Source organism: Hylobates moloch, unplaced genomic scaffold (assembly GCF_009828535.3).
Source record: "Hylobates moloch isolate HMO894 unplaced genomic scaffold, HMol_V3 SCAFFOLD_3, whole genome shotgun sequence".
NCBI lineage: Eukaryota > Metazoa > Chordata > Mammalia > Primates > Hylobatidae > Hylobates > Hylobates moloch.
In genome coordinates this window covers 11,336,404-11,359,952 of record NW_026652278.1, presented here as the reverse complement: position 1 = coordinate 11,359,952, position 23,549 = coordinate 11,336,404, and the positions used below count along the sequence as shown (strand labels likewise).

Below are 23,549 nucleotides of genomic sequence, written 5' to 3'. Positions count from 1 at the left end.
TTTTTCCATGAAGCACTAGCAAGGGCTTAACTTAAAATTAAGAAAATGTTTATACTTAGGTAAATATTGCACCAAATCCCTTGATTTGGGCTTATTCAAGTTTTAAAGATCTTTATTGTGATTAAAAACAGGTATTTTCTCTAATAGGGTAGTAGTTTTATTTTTGGTATTTGATCATTAAGAAAAGTCTGAATGATCAGAAGTAATTACATCAGAATGTTATTGGCATGACTTTATCTAGACACATTTGAAGGGCAACAGACAGATGTGAAAGCCAAGTTCATTCTGGCTATGGGGAGTACTGGTGTGCAACAACCCAGCAGTAGCCCCTTCCAGCAGCCAGTCTGGGAATCACAAAATGGGGTCATTCTGCTGACTTTTAGGACCCCAGGAGAGGGTTGCTGAAAAAATTGGTTAAAAGATAGTTTTTGAATTTTCTTTGAAATTCAGTTGCCTGTCCCCATCCCCACACTATGCTGGATAATGGATTCTCAGGAATGGAATGGCACCTGACCTTGAAGTCATATAGAAGCTCATATGAGTCCAGGTGCAGTGGCTCACTCCTGTAATCCCAGCACTTTGGGAGGCCGAGGCAGGTGGATCATCTGAGGTCAAGAGTTCGAGACCAGGCTGGCCAACATGGGAAAACCCTGTCTCTACTAAAAATGCAAAAAAAAAAAAAAAAAAAAGATCTGGGCGTGGTGACGGGTACATGTAATCCCAGCTACTCAGGAGGCTGAGGCACGAGAAATGCTTGAACCCAGGAGGTGGAGGTTGCAGTAAGCCGAGATCATGCCATTGCACTCCAGCCTGGGCAACAGAGTGAGACTCCGTCTCAAAAAAAAAAAAAAAAAAGTTAATATGATTTGTGTAGGATACTTTGGGGTTTAATCCACATCCCCATACAAATATTGATCTCCCCAATAACTCTTTTTTTTTTTTTTTTTGAGATGGAGTCTCACTCTGTCGCCCAGGTTGGAGTGCAGTGGCACGATCTCGGCTCACCGCAAGCTCCGCCTCTCGGGTTCATACCATTCTCCTGCCTCAACCTCCCGAGTAGCTGGGACTACAGGCGCCTGCCACTACTCCCGGCTAATTTTTGTATTTTAGTTAACCAGGATAGTCTTGATCTCCTGACCTTGTGATCTGCTCGCCTTGGCCTCCCAAAGTGCTGGGATTATAGACGTGAGCCACCGTGCCCAGCTCCCCAATAACTCTTTAGAACCTACATATATTTTTCAGTCATCTATTGCCTGGATTGCTCAAGCATCATGTACTTGTTTTTTTTATTTGTTTGTTTGTTTTCTATTGAAGAATGAGCACAGCGAAGATAAAACCGGGTTACAAATACAAAGCCAAGTCTGGCTGTCCTGCCAAGGTCAGTGGGCTCCCAGGCTTCTGTATGGGGAGGGTTATTTGGACAAGTTAGGACCGAGTGTGTGGAGTGGACACTGTGCTAGGGTTGCAAAGAAGTTTCTGAGGAGGTGTCTTTCTCTGTGAATTACTATGTTATCACTGTTAAGACATGGCAGTTTTTCTCTCCTATTAACATGAGAATTCTTTCTTCTGCATGGGTCACTTAGAATATAAATTCCTTTTCCAAAGTCTCTGGAATAGGTGATGCCTCCCACAGTGCAGGTGTCAACCTATGTGAGCAGTTATCATGCCAATACAACTGTCAGTTTTAAAAAATGTATTTCTTCACTTATTTATGTATGCCATCATTCAGTCACTCATTCAACAGAGCGCAGACCCAGTGCTAGACTAAGACATCAAAATATAAATGAGGGCCGGGTGCGGCGGCTCACGCGTAATCCCAGCACTTTGTGAGGCCAAGGAGGGCAGATCATGAGGTCAGGAGATGGAGACCATCCTGGCCAACATGGTGAAACCCTGACTCTACTAAAAATACAAAAAATGAGCCAGGCGTGGTGGTGTGGGCCTGTAGTCCCAGCTGCTAGGGAGGCTGAGACAGGAGAATCGCTTGAACTCAGGAGGCGGAGCTTGCAGTGAGCCAAGATCACACCATTGCACTCCAGCCTGGGTGACAGATTCTGTCTCAAAAAAAAACACAAAACATACATATATATATATATACACACACACACATATGTATATATATATACACATACACATACATACATACACACACATGAGATGAGCTCACTCTAACCTTGGGGGGATCCTAGTGGGAAACAAACAAATCAAGAGGCCATGGCAGGTACTGAGAGAGTGTCTGTACACAGGGCCTGGGGAGTGGCATGCAGCCCCAGGAAGGGGAGCAGGGGGTCTCACCATGGAGAGGCGGTAGGCGACATCCTACCTTGGGAAGGTTTGAGAACTCTGTGTGTTCAGAGACCTGATTTGGCTTTTGCTCTGAGACACAAAAGAGCAGTTCACATCTTCCTGGTTGACAAGCAGACCCTACCTGGGAGAGGTGAGAGGTGAACGGTGTGTTTTGAAAACTATCCATGTCGTCCTCTCGAGGGCATCTGAAGTGTCCTTACCAATCCTTCTTTTGATGTAGGGCTGTGCTTTCCACAGTGTGTTCTGTGGCCCATCATCCTACCTAAAGCTCTACTGAGAAAAACGCAAAGGAAGGTTTCCAAGAAACAAATTTGGGAAACAGTGTATATGTATCTTCTTGTTGACTCATGAGGCACAATGGTTTCTCAAAGGCTCTGAGAAGTCCTGCAGTAGAAAAGCTTGTTTAACCACACTTTACCTAGTGCTTCCCACATTCCTTAGACAGAGGAAGCTTCATTCTTTTTTTTTTTGAGATAGGGTCTCGCTCTGTCACCCGGGCTGGACTGCAGTGGCGCGATCTCAGCTCACTGCAAACTCTGCCTCCCGGGTTCACGCCATTCTCCTGCCTCAGCCCCCCAAATAGCTGAGACTACAGGCACCCACCACCATGCCCGGCTATTTTTTTTTTGTATTTTTTAGTAGAGACGGGGTTTCACCATGTTAACCAGGATGGTCTGGATCTCCTGATCTTGTGATCTGCCCGCCTCGGCCTCCCAAAGTGCTGGGATTACAGGCGTGAGCTACAGCACCCGGCATCTTTTTTTTTGAGACGGAGTATCGCTCTGTTGCCAACACTGGAATGCAGTGGCGTGATCTTGGCTCACAGCAACCTCTACCTCCCAAGTTCAAGCGATTCTCCTGCCTCAGCCTCCCGAGTAGCTGGGACTACAGGTGCCCGCCAACATGCCCAGCTAATTTTTGTATTTTTAGTAGAGACGGAGTTTTACCATGTTGACCAGGCTGTCTTGAACTCCTGACCTCAGGTGATCCACCTGCCTCGGCCTCCCAAAGTGCTGGGATTATAGGAGCCCAGCCTAGGAAGCTTCATTCTTACACACCTAGCAGTCATATATGAGAAGTACTGAGTTTGGTTTTTTTTTTTTTTTTTTTGAGACGGAGTCTCGCTCTGTCGCCCAGGCTGGAGTGCAGTGGTGCAATCTCGGCTCACTGCAAGCTCCGCCTCCCGGGTTCACACCATTATCCTGCCTCAGCCTCCCGAGTAGCTGGGACTACAGGCGCCCGCCACCACGCCTGGCTAATTTTTTGTATTTTTAGTAGAGACGGGGTTTCACTGTGTTAGCCAGGATGGTTTCGATCTCCTGACCTCGTGATCCACCCGCCTCAGCCTCCCAAAGTGCTGGGATTACAGGCGTGAGCCACCGTGCCCGGCCCTGAGTTTAGTTTTTAAAAGCCCTTCATAGAGTTGTAAACTATGGAGGGCATATCCCATGTAACTTTTGTTAGCCATTAATAATTGATGCAGAATGATCTATCAGAGTTGGCTCAGTCACTGAAGTTCTTGAGGGGACTGTTTCTTAAGCAGTCTTTTCAGCTTGGGATGGAAAAGGGAAAAAAGAGAAAGTTGGGAGTCGGGCAAATACAGGGAATAGAGTGCTGGAGAGAATTCTGACCGTTCACAACCACACAGCACCTTGCCTACTAGACGTATGATTGATGGAGAGAAAAATATGCAAAGCCGAGAACAGGAACAAAGACAGTGAACTGACCAGGTGACTGCAGAAGCTTATCTGTGTCACTGTGAAGATCTACATGGTCTGTGAATTAACTGGTTTTATTCTGATTTCATGTCGGTAGGACTGAAAACCTTCTGGAGTTTCATTTCCTTTCTTTGGGCACGGTCTCAGCCTTCCTTCTCCTGAAGAAGTCATTCACACAACATATCCCATGGGCCAATTCATATCTTGACAAGCCCTCAGAATGTGTGAGGAAATAGAGCACTTTGGACATCCTGAATGTTAGTGGGGTTTGGGGAGCTAATTAATTGCAACCCTTTCCACCAGACTCTAAATTATGAAATAGATGCCACAGTCAGAGAAAGATAAGAAAGTCAACAGTATAGGGCGACCTGCTCGGGTCCCCTTCCACACTGTGGAAGCTTTGTTCTTTAGCTCTTCACAATAAATCTTGCTGCAAAAAAAAAAAAAAAAGAAAAGAAAAGAAAAAAAGAAAGTCAACAGTATCAACGGCAAGTTTAGGCTGCAGGATGCCAAAACTGGAATCCTCATACTGCCCCCTGAACCACCCTTCCCCACCAAGTCCCAAGCTGCATCAGTGCAGGTGCCATGAAGGATGGGGAAGGCTGGCCCCAGGGAGCTCGTCACGTGGCAAATAGCTGCGAGAGGAGAAGGGGCTGCATTGGGGTAGCTCGTCTCAATGACCTCGAACACCTTAACCCCACCCATGGGGAAACTGGACTCACGGGGGGCTGGCTCTCCCCATATCACCACTCGGAGAAGTCTCCTCCAATGGACCTGACCATAAGGGAGCAAAGAATATGGCAGAAGCATCATACTTCACTGCTTAGAAGTGTTGGGAAAGTCTCTAATTTGAGGGCCCAGGCAGGAATGTGGGGAGCTGGGGATCACCTTTCAGTCCTCGAATCCCCTCATCTCCACCACAGCTGCTGCCTCTGTTAACATTTATTTGAGTTGGCAGTTCTCAGAAGCTAGTCAGTCTTAAGTCTGTGTTCTGTTGCTTACCACAGAATACCTGAAACTGGAGCATTTATAAAGAAAAATAATTGATTTCTTTTTTTGTTGTTGTTGAGACAGGGTCTTGCTCTGTTGCCCAAGGCTGGAGTGCAGTGGCATGATGTCAGCTCATGGCAGCCTCCGCCTCCTGGGTTCAAGCAATCCTCCTGCTTCAGCCTCCCAAGTAGCTGGGATTACAGGCGCCTTCCACCACAATTTTTGTATTTTTTTATTTTTAGTAGAGACAGGGTTTCACCATGTTGGCCAGGCTGGTCTTGAACTCCTGATCTCAGGTGGTCCGCCCACCTCGGCCTCCCAAAGTGGTGGGATTACAGGCATGAGCCACTGCGCCTGACATTGATTTCTTACAGTTATAGAGGCTGAGAAGTTCAAGGGCAAGGGGCTGCTCCTGGTGAGGGCCTTCTTGCTGGTGGGGCTTCTGTAGAGTTATGAGGTGGCGCAGGACATCACTGGTAAAAGAAATGAGCATGATAGCTCAAGTCTCCCTTCCTCTTTGCATAAAGCCACCATGATAACCCAGTAATCTATGAATGGATTAACCCATTCATGAGGGCAGGGCCTTCACAACCCAATCACCTTCACCTCTTAAAGGCCCACCTTTCAACATGATTAAGTTTGGGGATTAAGTTTCAACAGGAGTTTGAAGGGGAAAATATTCATTCAATCCATTGCACTAACCCACTGGCTTTCATTCTACCCCAGCTTTCCTTTTCCAGAAAGCACACCGGAATGCAATGAGTAACAGTGATGATGTTATGTTAGGAAATCTTATAATCTTTTGAATTATAGTAATTTATGAAAATAACAAATCATTCACAGGCTTTAGTACTTTATAATTAGTCACAAATTACTTGCAGTGCATGCCCTGACACAGACCTACCAGTGAGCATAGAGGTGTGTGGTTGAGAAGTGCTGCCTTAACTTTGTTTCACAGAAGTATTAAAAAAAAAAAGTACTTTGCCTTTCCTGGGCCTCAGTTTCCTCATTTGTAAAATGAGAGGTTTGGACTAATGAATTACTGGAATGCTATGCTTGATGGAAGAAAAGAATGTTCATGATCTGGGCCGGGCCCGGTGGCTCATGTCTATAATCCGAGCACTTTAGGAGGCCAAGGCGGATGCATCACTTGAGCTCAGGAGTTCGAGACCAGCCTAGCCAACATAACAAAACCCTATCTCTACTAAAAATATGAAAATTAGCTGGGCATGGTGGCACAGGCCTGTAATCCCAGCCACTCGGGAGGCTGAAACACAAGAATTGCCTGAACCCAGGAGGCGGAGGTTGCAGCGAGCAGAGATTGCGCCACTGCACCCCAGCCTGGGTGACAGAGTGAGACTCTGTCTCAAAAAAAAAAAAGAAAAAAAAAGAATGTTCATAATCTTCTAGTGAAACAACCACAATTTGGGTGCATCTCTGTATATTTAGTATCCTTGATTTGGGTTTGGTTGTTTCTGTCCATCCTTCTAGCCATCCGTCCTTGCATTCACTCGTACATTCATATATTCAACAACATTTTATTGTTTGTTATATGCCAGGCACCAGGGATATGATATTGAAAGGAGACTAGGGCCTGGCCTCCATTATACTCCAACAGGGGAAACAGTCACCAACCATAGTGATGGGAACCATGACTAGCACTAGGTGGGCCTGTGAAAGAAACTGATCTGGGAGCCCAGGCCAGGGAGGCTGCCCTAGAAGCAAAGAGTGGAGCTGCGACCTGGTGGGGAGCAGAGGGCTGCAGGCTCCAGGCAGATGCATGGCTGGGGAGCTTCATGCGGGATGAGGCAGGAAAGGGAGGTTGGGCCCACAACTGAGAGCAAAGCGAAGCCACAGTGGGGTGACAGGAGCAGACTTTGAATTCTAAGCTGTTGCTCTGGCTGCAGCTGGCAGAACAGAATGAAGGGGGCCAGAGAAGATGGGAGAAGGGAATGGTGCACTTGTTCGGTGAGAGGCTGGTGCAGGCAGCCAGTACAAGGCAACAGGAGGCAGCGCCACAGGGCTTGATCTTGCTTTGCATCAACAGCTCTTTGACCCTGGGTCCTGTCTTGAACTTCTTTGGGAAAATGTCCTTGTGTATGCATTGGGGCCACCCCTCTACCAGGCTGTTGTGTGGATTAAATGCAATTGTAACTGAAAAGTGCCCAGGCCGGGCTCGGTGGCTCACTCCTGTAATCCTAACACTTTGGGAGGCCGAGGCGGGCAGATCACCTGAGGTCAGGAGTTAGAGACCAGACTGGCCAATATGGTGAAACCCCATCTTTACTAAAAATACAAAAATTAGCCGGGCGTGGTGGTGCACGCCTGTAGTCCAGGCCACTTGGGAGACTGAGGCAGGAGAATTGCTTGAACTCAGGAGGTAGAGGTTGCAGTAAGCTGAGATTGTGCCACTGCACTCCAGCCTGGGTGACATAGCGAGACTCCGTCTCCAAAAAAAAGAAAAAAAAAAAAAGGGCCTGGAGGGTCTGGCCTGAGTCAGTGTTTAGTACATGGCAACTCTCCATCTTTACGGTTTTGCTTTATGGTTTTGCCGGCTCCTGAAAGCATGGTTGAGCAGGGGCCATGTTTGTGTTTTCTGCAGCTGGCCTCCTTCCTCCCTTTAAGCATTGCACGTGTGTGTGTTTCCAGAACTATGCATTTAAGAACCCATCTGCATCCCCATCATCCGCTCAGACCTTGGTTGTGGCAGATGACCTCCTGCCAGCCCCTGTCCATGCTTCTCCCTTCACTGTGCTGTGGACATCTGGTCTGCGATGGAGGCTGTAGTCCCTGGGCCCTCCCTGACCTCCACACAGAGGCAGTGCCCCCACAGGGTGAAAGGCTTCCATTCAGGGTGCTGGCCTGTGGATTCTGAGCAGAGCCTCTATCCCACACATTTCAACTCAATCTCGAAGCATAAAAGGATATTATGTAAGCTTCAATTAATGCACAGCCCTCAACAGATCAGTTCTTAGACTTTTTCCTGCCCGTAGGCAGATCTGCTCCTGGTGAGCAGCTTTAATCTGGCTTTGAAAATTACTTCTGATGGATAATCAAAGAGATTGCTGGTGCCCAGCTTATGCTAAATAAACCAATGTCTGGGTTCTTATTTGGGAGGAGTTGTTGTGTGTCCCATACTCCGTGGAAAATTTGTTCCTGGTTGCTCTCTGATAAGGCCACACAAGTTTACAAGATGCCAAAGTAGAATTTATCATCTTGTTCCAGATGGTAGCGACTTCAGCCAGCCTGAAGGGAAGCCGCATTCTTTCCTAAGTTGGCAGTTCCTGTCAGAGGCGTGGACAAGAAAGTGGCTTTGTTTATTTCCAGCTTGATAAAGCCGACATAAATAGGAGCACTTCATTTCTGAATTACACACCATTAATCTTATCACATACTAAACTGTTTGACTTCAGTTAGTGGGTGGGACATAATGAAATGTAAAGTGCTTGTTACAAGGAAAATTGCCAGGTCCAGAGGCTGAGCAGTGAAGGGAGGGGGAGGAGGAGGAGGAGCAAGGGTGGGGGCGGGGGAGGAGGCATCGGGTTTCGTTCTGGACCTGGTGCTTTCCAGAAAGCCAGGCCAAGACACTTTACCCAAACCCCAAGTAGTTTTCCAGATGTCAGCCCCCTTGGGCCAGGGCTCTCCATGGGCCCATCTGTCCTCCGTGACCATTTGTGAATTGGAGGGTTTTATATAATTTACCCTCTGAGTTTTCTCTTCTTTGGCCTAGTCAGCTCTGCTTTTGGGTCAGAAAATGCAAATCTGATTGAGACAGTAGCCAGCTCTCTTTTGGGTCCTCAGGCACCATTCCCATGTCCTATGTGCAGGAACAGGCGTTAGATAAAGATGAGTGCAGGGGTGGTGCTGTGTACACACCTCCTTCAACGATGTCAAATGGCGCCGCAGGTACTTCAGAGGTGAGGGGCAGGACAGAGAGGCTGGAATGGGGCTGGGGAAAGAGGCTCTTGCCTTCCTTGGAAGTTTTTATTTATTCTGCGTAGCAGAGTGAAGAAGAAGATTGTGGCCAGTGGAATCAGATGTTCACACTGAGATCCATGCTTAGCCTCTGTTCTCCAGGGTTCTCATCTGCAAATGGCAAGGGTGGTGCCCACCTTGCACAGCTGTTGGCAGGGCTAAATGAGATAATCCACACAAAGCACTGAGACCTAGTGAATTTCATCCGTTATTATTTTCCCAACTTTTTGTTTTGGAAAAATTGAAACCTCAAAAATGTTGAAAGGATGGGACAGTAAATACCCACCTGTCTATGGTATTAGTCTGCTCGGGCTGCCATAAGAGAACACCACAGCCTGAGTGACTTAAAATACAGAAATGTATTTTCTCCTGGTTCTGGAGGCTGGAAGTCCTGGTCAGGGTGCTGGTGGAGTTGGTTTCTGGTGAGGCCTTTCTTCCCAGCTTGCAGAAGACACCTGCTCTTGGTGTTCTCATATAGCTTTTCCTTTGTGTGTGTGCATTCCTGGTGTCTCTTCCTTTCCTTTTTTTTTTTTCTTTTTCTGAGACAGAGTCTCACTCTGTCGCCCAGGCTGGAGTGCAGTGACGTGTTCTCAGCTCACTGCAGTCTCAACCTCCGGTGCTCAAATGATCCTCCCACGTCAGCCTCCTGAGTAGCTGGGACTACAGGTGTGCACCACCATGCCCAGTTGATTTTTATATTTCTTTTTAGAGATGGAGTTTTGCGCTGGGCGCGGTGGCTCACGCCTGTAATCCCAGCACTTTGGGAGGCAGAGGCGGGCGGATCACGAGGTCAGGAGATCGAGACCATCCTGGCTAACGCAGTGAAACCCCGTCTCTACTAAAAATACACACACACACACAAAAAAATTAGCTGGGCGTGGTGGTGGGCGCCTGTAGTCCCAGCTACTAGGGAGGCTGAGGCAGGAGAATGGTGTGAACCCGGGAGGCAGAGCTTGCAGTGAGCTGAGATTGCACCACTGCACTCCAGCCTGGGCGACAGAGCGAGACTCCGTCTCAAAAAAAAAAAAAAAAAAGAGATGGAGTTTTGCCATGTTGCCCAGGCTGGTCTTGAACTCCTAAGCTCAAGCGATCTGCCTGCCTCAGCCTCCCAAAGTGTTGGGATTACAGGTATGAGCCACGCACCTGGCCTCTTCCTCTTCTTATAAAGAACACCAGTCCTATCAGATTAGGGCCTCACTACTATAACTTCACTTAACCCCAACTGCCTCCTTAAAGTGCCTATCTCCACATACAGTCACATTGGGGGTTAGGGCTTCAACATATGGATTTGAGGGGGGCACAATTCAGTTCATAGTGCATATTTTTAAAATTTAACAAGAATGCACTTCACCACCTCACTGTATGCATCCCTCATGTATGAATGCATATGCACTGCCTGGTGTGGAAAACTGGAATTTTGGTAGTGGACATTGAGAGGAGAATCTTTCCACTAGCCCCATCCAGAACACTGTGGGCTTATGTGTGTGCGAATATGTGTGCATATAACAAACAGTTACAAAAAGATTCCATAAATTTTCCTTTGATATTTCCCCCATAATAACTTTAAAGAAGATGGTAAAAGCTTTAGAAAAACCATACTTATGTTAACTTTGTCTTGAGGAATTTCTCTTGTTACTAGAATATATATGATCTTAACAAGTATATAGAATCACAATTATGTAAAAATAACAAGAATTGTACCCCCAAACAATTGTGTAGGAAAAATCAGGAAATTCACTAGGACTCTGAAAGTGGCAAGCATGTAGCAGTATTTTTTCTGATTTTTTCCTGCATTTTCCAAACTTTGTGTTGGCCACATATTATTTTTAAAATTAAAAAATGCACAGCATTGACCGGGCGCGGTGGCTCACACCTGTAATCCCAGCACTTTGGGAGGCTGAGGCGGGCAGATCACGAGGTCAGGAGATCAAGACCATCCTGGCTAACATGGTGAAACCCCATCTCTACTAAAACTACAAAAAAAAAAAATTAACTGGGCGTGGTGGCGGGCGTCTGTAGTCCCAGCTACCCGGGAGGCTGAGGCAGGAGAATGGTGTGAACCCAGGAGGCAGAGCTTGCAGTGAGCTGAGATCGCACCACTGCATCCCAGCCTGGGTGACAGAGTGAGACTCTGTCTCAAAAAAAAAAAAAAAAAAAAAAAAGCACAGCATTAAAACTGTGTAGAATTGAGCAACATAGTCCAAATACAGCATGTAATAGGCCATTTTATAATAATTTGCTACAGCAAGTTCAAAATTCAGAGCCAAGTTCCCCCAAGTTCCCTGAGTGTTTCATTTTTTTTCCCCACACATTACCCAGATAAGTGTTCCAGTTAAGACAAATATGGGTATGAAGGTGATTCAGCTCCCAAGAGTTATACATAGGTCATGTGCCGAAATTCCATAGCCAAATATAAATGATTCTGGGGTTATGCCTGTCCCTGTCCCACCTGTTAAATGTGAAGAATCAAGTTAACTATTACCAGGAATCGCTCTTTATTTCAAAGCCTGGCTTTGCCAACTTGTGCTTTTTCCTGAACATCTAAGGATCCCCAGGGGTGCTGGAGACCTGCCTGTAATCTTCACAGGACTGGTTCAAATCCCCTATTATGATTTACTCTTATTAACAACTTTTTGAGTTGTCAGCACGGTGGCTCACGCCTATAATTCCAGCACTTTGGGAGGTTGAGGTGGGAAGATTGCTTGAGTTTGAGACCAGCCTGAGCAATATAGCAAGACCCCATCTCTACAAAAAATTTAAAAATCAGCTGGGTGTGGTGGTGCAAACCTGTGGTCCCAGCTACTTGGGAGGTTGAGGTGGGAGGATTGCTTGAGCCAAGGAGGCTGAAGCTGCAGTAAGCTATCATTGTGTCACTGCACCTCAGCCTGGGTGACAGAGCAAGACCCTGTCTCAAACAAACAAACAAACAAAACCTTTTTGGGTTTCCCACATTTTATACTATTATAAATGAGTTGCCACATTTCTCTATTCACTGCTGACCAGCATGGAAGGCCCACACTGAGTGTTTGAGATGCCCTGCCGTGGTTTTTGGGGGAAACGAGGACATGCATAATGGTTATGGGAGGGGTGCACGGGGCTCTCACAGAGAGGAATGAGCTGCATGAGGATGCTGTGTCTGTGATTAAGGCACTTGGTGGCCTTTTGTGGGGGTGGGTTGGGGGGTGACCTGCCTGCAGTGTGGCTCTGTCCTTGGCATCCATGATAACCAATGAAACATTAAATGTTTTCAGTGTTGGCAGCGTTGGGCTTGGAGGCTTCTGCACCGCTTCTGAGAGTTCTGCCAGCCTGGATCGATGCCTTGTGTCTCCAGAGGTGACTGAGCCAAGGAAGGACCCACAGGGAGCCAGGGGGCCAGAAGGTTCTTTGCTGCCCAGCCCACCACCGTCCCAGGAGCGAGAGCACCCCTCATCCTCCATGCCCTTTGCCGAGTGTCCCCCGGAAGGTTGCTTGACAAGTCCAGCAGCGGCACCTGAAGATGGTCCTCAGACTCAGTCTCCCAGGAGGGAACCTGCCCCAAATGCCCCAGGAGACGTCGCGGCAGCATTTCCCGCTGAGAGGGACAGCTCTACTCCATACCAAGAGATTGCTGCCATCCCCAGTGCTGGAAGAGAGAGAGAGCCGAAGGAAGAAGGACAGAAGTCCTCCTTCTCCTTCTCCAGTGGCATCAACCAGTCACCTGGAATGTCGCCAGTACCCCTCAGAGAGCCAGTGAAGGCACCGCTGTGTGGAGAGGGGGACCAGCCTGGTGGTTTAGAGTCCCAAGGGAAAGAGGCTGCAGGTGGCTTTCCCCCTGCAGAGTCCAGGCAGGGGGTGGCTTCTGTGCAAGTGGCCCTTGAGGCCCCTGCTGCAGCCCAGGAGGGCACAGAAAGCTCAGTGGTCTTGGAGAAGTCCCCCCTAAAACCCGAGGCCCCGATCCCACAAGATCCATCCCCAAGAGCCTCAGATGGAGAAAAAGGCCAAGGGGAGGTGCTGCCTCAGTATTTAACAGATGACTTGGAATTCCTCAGGGCCTGCCATCTCCCTAGGAGCAATTCAGGGGCTGCCCCAGAAGCAGAAGTGAATGCCGCTTCCCAGGAGAGCTGCCAGCAGCCAGTGGGAGCACATCTGCCGCACGCAGAGCTGCCCTGGGGCTCGCCAAGTCCTGCCCTGGTGCCAGAGGCTGGGGGCTCTGGGAAGGAGGCTCTGGACACCAGTGATGTTCAGGGTCACCCACAGACAGGGATGCGAGGAACCGAGCCCGGTCAAGTTGTCTGTGTGGCAGCAGGCAGCCAGCCCGAAGGGGGTTTGCTTGTGAGCCCTGAACCCTCCCTGCTCACTCCGACTGAGGAAGCACATCCAGCTTCAAGCCTCGCTTCACTCCCAGCTGCTCAGATTCCTATTGCTGTAGAAGAACCCGGATCATCGTCCAGGGAATCAGTTTCCAAGGCTGGGATGCCAGTTTCTGCAGATGCAGCCAAAGAGGTGGTGGATGCAGGGTTGGTGGGACTGGAGAGGCAAGTGTCAGATCTTGGGAGCAAGGGAGAGCATCCAAAAGGGAACCCTGGAGAGGTTCCTGCCCCATCACCCCAGGAGAGGGGAGAGCACTCGAACACGGAGCAAAGCCATGAGGTCCAACAAGGAGTACCAACCCCTCCTCTTCCCAATGCACCAAGTGAAAGTGCCAGAGGGCCACTGGGGCCAACGGATGGAGCCAAGGCCCATGAAGATGCCACAAGCCCAGCCGTGGCTAAAGAAGGAAGCAGATCACCTGGTGACAGCCCTGGAGGAAAGGAGGAATCCCCAGAGCCACCTGACGGTGGAGACCCGGGGAACCTGCAAAGAGAGGACTCTCAGGCTTTCAGCAGCAAGCGTGATCCAGAATTAGGCAAAGATGAGCTTTCAAAGCCAAGCAGTGATGCAGAGAGCAGAGACCATCCCAGCTCACACTCAGCACAGCCACTCAGAAAGGGGGGTGCTGGGCACATGGACGGGCCCCACTCTCAGACAGCAGAGGCTGATGCATCTGGCCTACCACACAAGCTGGGTGAGGAGGACCCTGTCCTGCCCCCTGTGCCAGATGGAGCTGGTGAGCCCACTGTTCCCGAAGGAGCCATCTGGGAGGGGTCAGGATTGCAGCCCAAATGTCCTGACACCCTTCAGAGCAGGGAAGGATTGGGAAGAATGGAGTCTTTCCTGACTTTAGAACCAGAGAAATCAGATTTTCCGCCAACTGTTGCAGAGGTTGCACCCAAAGCCCAGGAAGGTGAGAGCACATTGGAAATAAGGAAGATGGGCAGCTGTGATGGGGAGGGCTTGCTGACATCCCCAGATCAACCCCGCGGGCCGGGATGTGATGCATCGAGACAGGAATTTCATGCTGGGGTGCCACATCCCCCCAGTGGGGAGAACTTGGCAGCAGACCTGGGCCTCACGGCGCTCATCCTGGACAAAGATCAGCAGGGAATCCCGTCCTGCCCAGGGGAAGGCTGGATAAGAGGAGCTGCATCCGACTGGCCCCTACTATCTTCTGAGAAGCATCTCCAGCCATCCCAGGCAGAACCAGAGGCATCCATCTTTGACGTGCTCAAGGAGCAGGCCCAGCCACCTGAAAATGGGAAAGAGACTTCTCCAAGCCATCCAGGTTTTAAGGACCAGGGAGCAGATTCTTCCCAAATCCATGTACCTGTGGAACCTCAGGAAGATAAGAACTTGCCCACTCATGGAGGACAGGAGCAGGCTTTGGGATCAGAACTTCAAAGTCAGCTCCCCAAAGGCACCCTGTCTGATACTCCAACTTCTCCCACTGACACGGTTTGGGAGAGTTCTCCGACAGAAGAGTCAGAATTGTCAGCACCAACAAGACAGAAGTTGCCTGCACTAGGGGAGAAGCGGCCAGAGGGAGCATGCGGTGATGGTCAGTCCTCGAGGGTCTCGCCTCCAGCAGCAGATGTCTTAAAAGACTTTTCTCTTGCAAGGAACTTGAGCAGAAAGGAAACTTGCTGCACTGGGCAGGGGCCAAACAAGTCTCAACAGGCATTGGCTGATGCCTTGGAAGAAGGCAGCCAGCATGAAGAAGCATGTCAAAGGGATCCAGGAGCTTCTGAAACAGCTGATGGTTGTTCCCCACTCTGGGGCTTGAGTAAGAGGGAGGTGGCAAGTGGAAACACAGGGGAGGCCCCACCTTGTCAGCCTGACGCAGTAGCTCTCCTGGATGCAGTTCCCTGCCTGCCAGCCCTGGCGCCCGGCAGCCCCGGAGTCACACCCACCCAGGATGCCCCCGAGACAGAGGCATGTGATGAAACCCAGGAAGCCAGGCAGCAACCAGTGCCAGCCCCGCAGCAGAAAATGGAGTGCGTGGCCACTTTGGATGCAGAGGCCCCAAAGCTTCTTGCAAGTTTCCCATCAGCTGGGGAGCAAGGTGGTGAAGCGGGGGCTGCTGAGACTGGTGGCAGCGCTGGTGCAGGAGACCCAGGAAAGCAGCAGGCTCCAGAGAAACCTGGAGAAGCTACTTTGAGTTGTGGCCTCCTTCAGACTGAGCACTGCCTTACCTCCGGGGAGGAAGCTTCTACCTCTGCCCTACATGAGTCCTGCCAAGCTGAGCAGCCCACGGCCAGCTGCCAGGATGCCTTGCTGCCAGCCAGAGAGCTGGGTGGGATTCCCAGGAGCACCATGGATATTTCTACACATGAGGCTGTCCCAGATCCAAAGGAGCTCCTGCTGTCTGGGCCACCAGAAGTGGCTGCTCCTGACACCCCTTACCTGCATGTCGACAGTGCTGCCCAGAAAGGAGCAGAAGACAGTGGAGTGAAAGCTGTTTCCTCTGCAGGCCCCAGAGCTCCTGGCGAAAGCCCCTGTCCTGTAGGGGAGCCCCTGCTTGCCTTGGAAAATGCTGCCTCCTTGAAGCTGTTTGCTGGCTCCTTCGCCCCCCTCTTGCAACCAGGAGCTGCAGGTGGGGAAATCTCTGCAGTACAAGCCAGCAGTGGCAGTCCCAAAGCCAGAACCACTGAGGGACCTGTGGACTCCATGCCATGCCTGGACCGGATGCCACTTTTGGCCAAGGGCAAGCAGGCAACAGGGGAAGAGAAAGCAGCAACAGCTCCGGGTGCAGGTGCCAAGGCCAGCAAGGAGGGCATGGCAGGTGATGCAGCAGGAGAGACAGAGGGCAGCATGGAGAGGATGGGAGAGCCTTCCCAGGACCCAAGGCAGGGCACATCAGGTGGTGTAGACACAAGCTTCGAGCAAATCACCACCCTCGCTGGCTTCCCAGACTTCAGGGAGCACATCGCCAAGATCTTCGAGAAGCCTGTGCTCGGAGTCCTGACCACACCTGGAGAAAAGGCAGGAGCTGGGAGGAGTGCAGTGGGTAAAGACCTCACCAGGCCATTGGGCCCAGAGAAGCTTCTAGATGGGCCTCCAGGAGTGGATGTCGCCCCTCTCCCTGCACCTCCTACTCGACTCCAGGTGGAGAAGAAGCAAGAGTTGGCTAGAGAGGCTGAGATTTCCCATCTGGCTCTGCAGGATCCAGCTTCAGACAAGCTTCTGGGTCCAGCAGGGCTGACCTGGGAGCAGAACTTGCCAGGTGCCGGTGTGGGGAAGGAGATGGCAGGTGTCCCACCCACACTGAGGGAAGATGAGAGGCCAGAGGGGCCTGGGGCAGCCTGGCCAGGCCTGGAAGGCCAGGCTCACTCACAGCCGGAGAGGAGCAGGCAGGAATTCGCTTCAGGTCTTCCTTCACCAGCAGCTGCTCAGGAGCTCCCTGTGGAGAGAGCCGCTGCCTTCCAGGTGGCTCCCCATAGCCATGCAGAAGAGGCCGTGGCCCAAGACAGAATTCCTTCTGGAAAGCAGCACCAGGAAACATCTGCCTGTGACAGTCAACATGGAGAAGATGGTCCCGGGGACTTTGCTCACACAGGGGTTCCAGGACATGTGCCAAGGTCCACCTGTGCCCTGGAAGCCCCTTCTCCCCAGAGGGAGGTTTTGACTGTGCCTGAGGCCAACAGTGACACGCTTGGGGGTGAAAGGAGACCCGGAGTCACTGCTGGCATCTTGGAAATGCGAAATGCCCTGGGCAACAAGAGCACCCCTGCACCACCAACTGGAGAAGTGGCAGGCACTCCCCTGGAGCCTGGCAAGGTGGCAGGCGCTGCTGGGGAAGCAGAGGGTGACATCACCCTGAGCACAGCTGAGACACAGGCATGTGCGTCCGGTGACCCGCCTGAAGCAGGTACTACGAGGGCATTCTCCGTTGTGGCTGGTGACTTGGCGCTGCCAGGAAGCTGTCAGGACCCAGCCTGCTCTGACAAGGCTCAGGGGATGGAGGATACAGCTGCCCTTCATGGGGACAGCCCAGCCAGGCCCCAGCAGGCTGAGGAGCAGCCAGGGCCTGAGTGCCCCATTCCGGCTGGGGACGGGAAGGTGTGCGTCTCCTCACCTCCAGAACCTGATGAAACTCGCGACCCGAAGCTGCAACATTTGGCTCCAGAAGAGCTCCACGCTGACAGGTACTTAAATGAAAAAATTCCCACGGGAATGTGTGGTCAGTTTCAAAGGTGACTCCCAGCCTGATTTTTATAAGTCAGTCACATAGGCGAGTGGTTTTCTAAAAGCTGAGTTTTCCATATCTAATTGCTAAATGAACCTGCTTACCCCCTCTGGATGTCCTGAGGCTTTGAAAAATGTGAGAACCATGGTTGGAGGCTGGGAGCTGTTGACCATGTTCCTTTTCTTGTGTTCCTTAATTCATCTAACTTAAACCACTGGAAAAGTATCAACTGTTTACTGGCTGGCTGTGTACTATTAAGTGATAGGTTATAATCAGTCATATGTTTTTCTGGAGTCCAGATACATCTGCTTTTGAATCTGGATTTATTTAGGCAGGGGCCCTTTTCCCTAGGGATTTTTTTTTTTTTGTAGTAGCCACTTAAAACTTTAATTGGGAAATCTGCTTTTTCGATAGGACATGGGGAGAAATGCCTCACTATCTACATTATCCTATCAATTGCTTTCTTTCATTATCCCAGAGAGAACCCCAGGCCTGGCCCATCCATGTTACCTTCAGTCCCTAAGAAGGATGCTCTAAGAGTCATGGATAAAGTCACTTCAGATGAGACCAGAGGTGCGGAAGGAACAGAAAGGTCAGCGAAAGATATTGGTCTTTGGAAGGCCATGATGCCTTCCTTAGACACAGACACACTGGGTGTTTTGTAAAGGGGAGTAGTCCTTATACAGCATGAGTTCCTACATAAGAAAGAAGCGAATGGCCATTCCCGTTTTATGTACAGGTACAGCAGTACCTGGGATGACTGAAAGCTCCATTGTTGGAAAAGGGATTGAATAAGTTGCTTTCATACTTGAGTTTATTACCTTAAATTTAAAAAGTCAGTCTGGGTGTGGTGGCTCATGCCTGTAATCCCAACACTTTGGGAGGCCGAGGCAGGAAGATCACTTAAGCCCAGGAGTTTGAGACCAGCCTGGGCAACATGGTGAAACCCCATCTTTAGAAAAAATACAAAGATTAGCCGGGCACAGTGGCATGTGCTTGTAATCCCAGGTACTTGGGAGGCTGAGTTGGGAGGATCGATTGTTTGAGCCCAGGAGGTGAAGGTTGCAGTGACCAGTGTTTGTGCCACTGCACTTCACCCTGGGTGACAGAGACCCTGTCTCGAAAAAAGAAAAGAATCTTTATCGAGATGCGATTCAGATACCACATAATTCACTCATACAATTCAATGGCTTGTAGTATATTCACAGTGTGTAACCGTAGCTACAATCAATTTCAGGTTATTTTCATCCCCACAGAAAGAAACCCTACAGCCCCTAGATATCATACCCCAGCCCCCACACCCGCTGCATCATCTCTAGGCACCCATTTATCTACTTCATTACATCTTGATGCAAATGTTCAATGCTGATTTAGTCTCTGAAGCAGGAATGGCTCACCAACAGCGGTCACACTCCAGGAGATCTCGAGATTCAAGGAGGGTAAATGTAACCATGGAGAAATGACCTTCACACTTGCAGTGTGCCTGCCTGTTCTTTTCTATGTGAAATGCCACCTAGTGTTGCGTAGAAGCTGCTGCTCAAGGTCTCATCCTTTTGGGGAAATGGAGATACTGTGCACGTACACAGACACACAGTGAACAAGCTTTCCGCCTCCCTAGGCCTTTGGCTGTTCTGGTGCTGTGTGTGCACACACATACACATGCATACAACACTTGTATGTATAAGTAGGGTGGAATCAGACTTTAAATTAGTACCTGTGTACCCTACCAAACAGCTGCAGGCATGTTATAAATGATCTGATTCATATTTTGCACATTTGGAAAGAATGCACGATCACCTGTTTTTCGAGTCTGAACACTTCCACTGACACCCAGCTGCCTCTGCTGCCTGGCAGTAGTGACTCCCATAGCTCTGGGCCAATGTGGATGTGGGCGTGTGCTGGCCAAACAGATGCAAGTTTAATCTACGTTTGACACCCTTTTCTGCTACTGACTTAGGGTACAATTTCCTGCAGCCTTTGCTGTTATGTATTTTTTATATTCCCAGTTAAGGGGCAGGAGAAATATCTGTCTAGCTTGGAAAAATCTTCCCCACCCCAAAAATGACCTTATCAGTGCTTTCCTTTTCAGAGTCCTGAGACATGTTAGCACCTTCTTGGAGAACGCAGGGCCAGACATATAGTAGTACAATAAATATTTCATGGTTCGTTGTTTTAATTACTTTAAATTGTAAAATTAAAATTTATAAATTATAATTTTTTCCAGAATACTTGTGAGGTATAGAAAAGTAGATAGAGAAGGGCTGGGTGTGGTGGCTCACGCCTGTAATCCCAGCACTTTGGGAGGGCGAGGCAGGCAGATCACGAGGTCAGGAGATCGAGACCATTCTGGCTAGCATGGTGAAACTCTGTCTCTACTAAAAAATACAAAAAATTAGCCGGGCGTGGTGGCAGACGCCTGTAGTCCCAGCTACTCGGGAGGCTGAGGCAGGAGAATGGCGTGAACCCAGGAGGTGGAGCTTGCAGTGAGCCAAGATCGCGCCACTGCACTCCAGCCTGGGTGGCAGAGTGAGACTGTCTCTCAAAAAAAAAAAAAAAAAGAAAAGTAGATAGAGAAAAATTCACAACCACAATACCTATCAATTATTATTTTGTATTTTAGTATATTTTCATTTTGGCGGATTTTTAGTGCCATCAAAACACTCTTTTTTTTTTTTTTGAGACAGAGTCTCGCTCTGTCGCCCAGGCTGGAGTGCAGTGGCGCAATCGCGGCTCACTGCAAGCTCCGCCTCCTGGGTTCACGCCATTCTCCTGCCTCAGCCTCTCCGAGTAGCTGGGACTACAGGTGCCCGCCACCACGCCTGGCTAATTTTTTTGTATTTTCAGTAGAGACAGGGTTTCACCGTGGTCTCGATCTCCTGACCTTGTGATCTGCCTGCCTCGGCCTCCCAAAGTGCTGGGATTACAAGCGTGAGCCACTGCGCCCGGCCTCAAAACACTCTTTAGTGTTTTTAGTGCTGTCAAAACTTTAAAAACAAATCCTTAAAAAATTATTTATTTATTCATGTATTTATTTATTTTGAGACAGGGTCTCACTCAGTCACCCAGGCTGGAGTGCAGTGGCACAATCTCTGCTCAATGCAGCCTCGACCACCCCAGGATCCTCCCACTTCAGCCTCCCTAGTAGCTGGGACTACAGGTGTGTACCACCATCCTCAGCTTATTTTTAATTTTTGTAGAGATGGGGTTTCACCATGGTGCTCAGCCTAGTCTTGAACTCTGGGCTCAAGCAATCTTCCTGCTTCTGCCCCTCAAAGTGCTGTGATTACAGGCGTGAGCCACCATACCCAGCCTACAAACAGATCTTCATGGCTGAAGTTGCATGACGGATTATGGTTTTAACAGCAATGGAAATTTAGGTTCTGGTGGTGTTCCTATTCACTTTGCTCCTGCTGAGACTTTTGTACTCTCTAGAGCTGCTCAGTCTAGCATAGCAGCCCCTGGCTACGTGTGGATGGAGATGTTCTGTAAGTGTAAAATACATACCCAATGTTGAAAATGTAGTATGAAAAAAAGAAAATACATCACTAGTCATTTTGAATATAATGTTAATTATATGCAAAATAATAATATTTTGGCTCTATTGGGTTAAAATGTATTACTAAAATTAGCTTCACTTATTTCTTTTTTCTGTTTTTTCAGTGTGGCTCCCCAAATTTAAAAAATGACATATGTGGCTTTTGAATACGTGGGTCACATTCTATTTGGATCACTTGCCCCTAGAAGCTGCTTTTTCCTGGTCTTTGAAGGAAATGGGGTCGTAAACAGTTGGCCTTCTCTGTGCTTTGGGCTCTTGGGGAAAAGGCTTCCTAACATTGGTGGAGGGTTTCTGGAAAAAATTTGGATTGGACTCTCTCATCCAGCCTGGCAGGTTGGGAACGCTTCTTTCTCTTGAGGCAGAGGCTCTGAACTTCTTGCTTGTGAACCCATCCACCATGAGGAAGCCGTTCACGTGGACCTGGGCAGGTCTCGGAGCAAGTCCTGCCAGGCCAGGGGCTGTACTTCCTGGGAGGGGCAGGTGTTGCCTTTGAAGGTGAAAGTCAGCAGCGGTCTGGGGGAGGCTGGGTGGCCAGACTTCGGTGGACACTGCCAGGAGCTGTGGTGGCGATGAATTTCAGGGACAGGTCTCTGTATTCACACCCCAGCTCTGCTCCTTACTAATTACATACCTAACCTCAGTTTGTTCTTCTGTAGAGTGAGGAGGACAACAATTGTACCTACCTCAAAGAATTGCCATGAGGGTTAAATGAGATCCTTGATTCAAGCGCTAGAGCGTGCCCATTCTGGTGCCCAGTGGGTGTTAGATTTCCTGTTGTTTTGTGATGGGCATTTGTGGTGCAGTGACCTGCACGATTATATCTCTCTTCAGTGTGGAGATGGTTTTGGGATCTCAGTCTGTTCTCCTGAGGTTGAAACTTCAACCTGGCTGTCTTTCTTGTCTAGCATTGAATTCTTTCTCTGCTAAAATATTTCAATGGCTAAGGAGAGTGAATTCTTTCATACCCCCTACTGCACAGCCCAGAGCGATCGGCTACAAGTTAAAAATTTTGAGATTGTGTTTCATTGTAACACTTTGAGTATCTTTGTGTACCATATTATATTGTATTTCACCATCAAAATACTGTTTCAAGTTACCTCCAGAAGAGCAAAGCAAAGCAAAACCAAGTTTTCTATTATCTTGCTAGTTATCAGGTGACATGCTTCTGTGGATTGAATTTTGAAGATTCTGCCAATTTGAATAGGACTGATGTCATATATCAGATTCAATATCTAAGAAATGTATCTTTTTCTATTTTGGTGACAGGATAGTTTGATAACCCATCTCATACACATGTACGTGAAAGTAGCATAAATTTGTTTACTGCTTTATTGTCCATCTTATGAAATCAAATTGGCATTGCTAATGGATGCGGCATGGATATCCCGTGGCTTTGCCTACCTCCAGCCATACCTCACACCCATGGGGGTCTGTGTGTCCCCCGCTCTGAGAAGCAGGCATTCACAGTGTATAGAAATGTATAGAATGAAATGTACAGAGACTGGCTGTGCATTTCTGTACATTGTATGATCCTCCCTGTGGAAGAGCCTGGGACTCAGAGACAGCCTCATGTTAGTTTCAGGTTGTTCTGCAGAAGGTGCTTGAATCAATTTCACCTATGTATATATACAACTATCTTCCCTGTTAGTGGAAAGTCTAGAATTTGGTATTTTGGTTACACAGCACTAATGTTCAGACATGTCGTTCTCGATTACTCTTGGGTATCACCAAGCTTGTTGTTGCTGAATATGTGTTTAAAAGGAGTTGTTCTCTCTTTCTCTCTCTTTTTTTTTCCATTTAGGGAAATGGTTGGAAAGGTATTTTCAAGTATTAGTGGATTTTAAGAGAATTAAATTGTTCTCTTAGGGTCTTTGTGTAAACCTAGGCTGAATGGGGAAGGGCAATAGGGTTGAAAAGTGGAGGGAGGGAGGACAAAGAGGACAGCTGGCCTCCCGTCAAGGAAGCCCTGGCTGGACCTGAAAGCCTCACTGGAGCCGCTTCTCTCTCGTCCCCCCATGCCTTCTTCCCACTTGGTCTCTGTTTCCTCCTTTTCTCTCCACTTCCTTCTAAAATTACCAGCTGTGACACCATGTTTTCAAGTTTAAGAATAAGCTTTTAGAGGATGGCTACAACTGTATCAATTAAGGAAATGAGAAAACAACATTCAAGCTTAGTATTCTCTTAGCAGATACAGCCAGGACAACAGACCTCACCCCCAATTTTATATGACATAGGAAATCGACACTTGGTAATGTCACTTACAGCAATACTCTTCTCAAATGGGAGGCATTAAGTTAGACAGATGCATTCACATCTCATTGGCCTCTTATTGGCTTCGCAACCTTGGATAAGCTGCTTAACTTTTCCATCCTCAGTTTCTCTCTCTATAAAATGGGAAGATAACATCTCTCTTTTAGGATTGGGGTTAGGATAAAATTGGAATGTTTCCAAAGCCCCTGGG

The 23,549-nt window shown here is 48.7% G+C and overlaps 1 protein-coding gene across 1 annotated transcript in view; it reads left to right on the top strand.

Annotated features, from left to right (window-relative positions):
• TACC2 (transforming acidic coiled-coil containing protein 2) overlaps window positions 1-23,549 on the top strand; it is a 219,467-nt gene that overhangs the window by 44,797 nt on the left and 151,121 nt on the right. Inside the window, exons 3-4 of the mRNA XM_032176099.2 lie at window positions 12,242-17,491; window positions 18,011-18,124. Coding sequence (XP_032031990.1) covers window positions 12,242-17,491; window positions 18,011-18,124 — 5,364 coding nt within the window. The remainder of the gene's footprint in view (window positions 1-12,241; window positions 17,492-18,010; window positions 18,125-23,549) is intronic.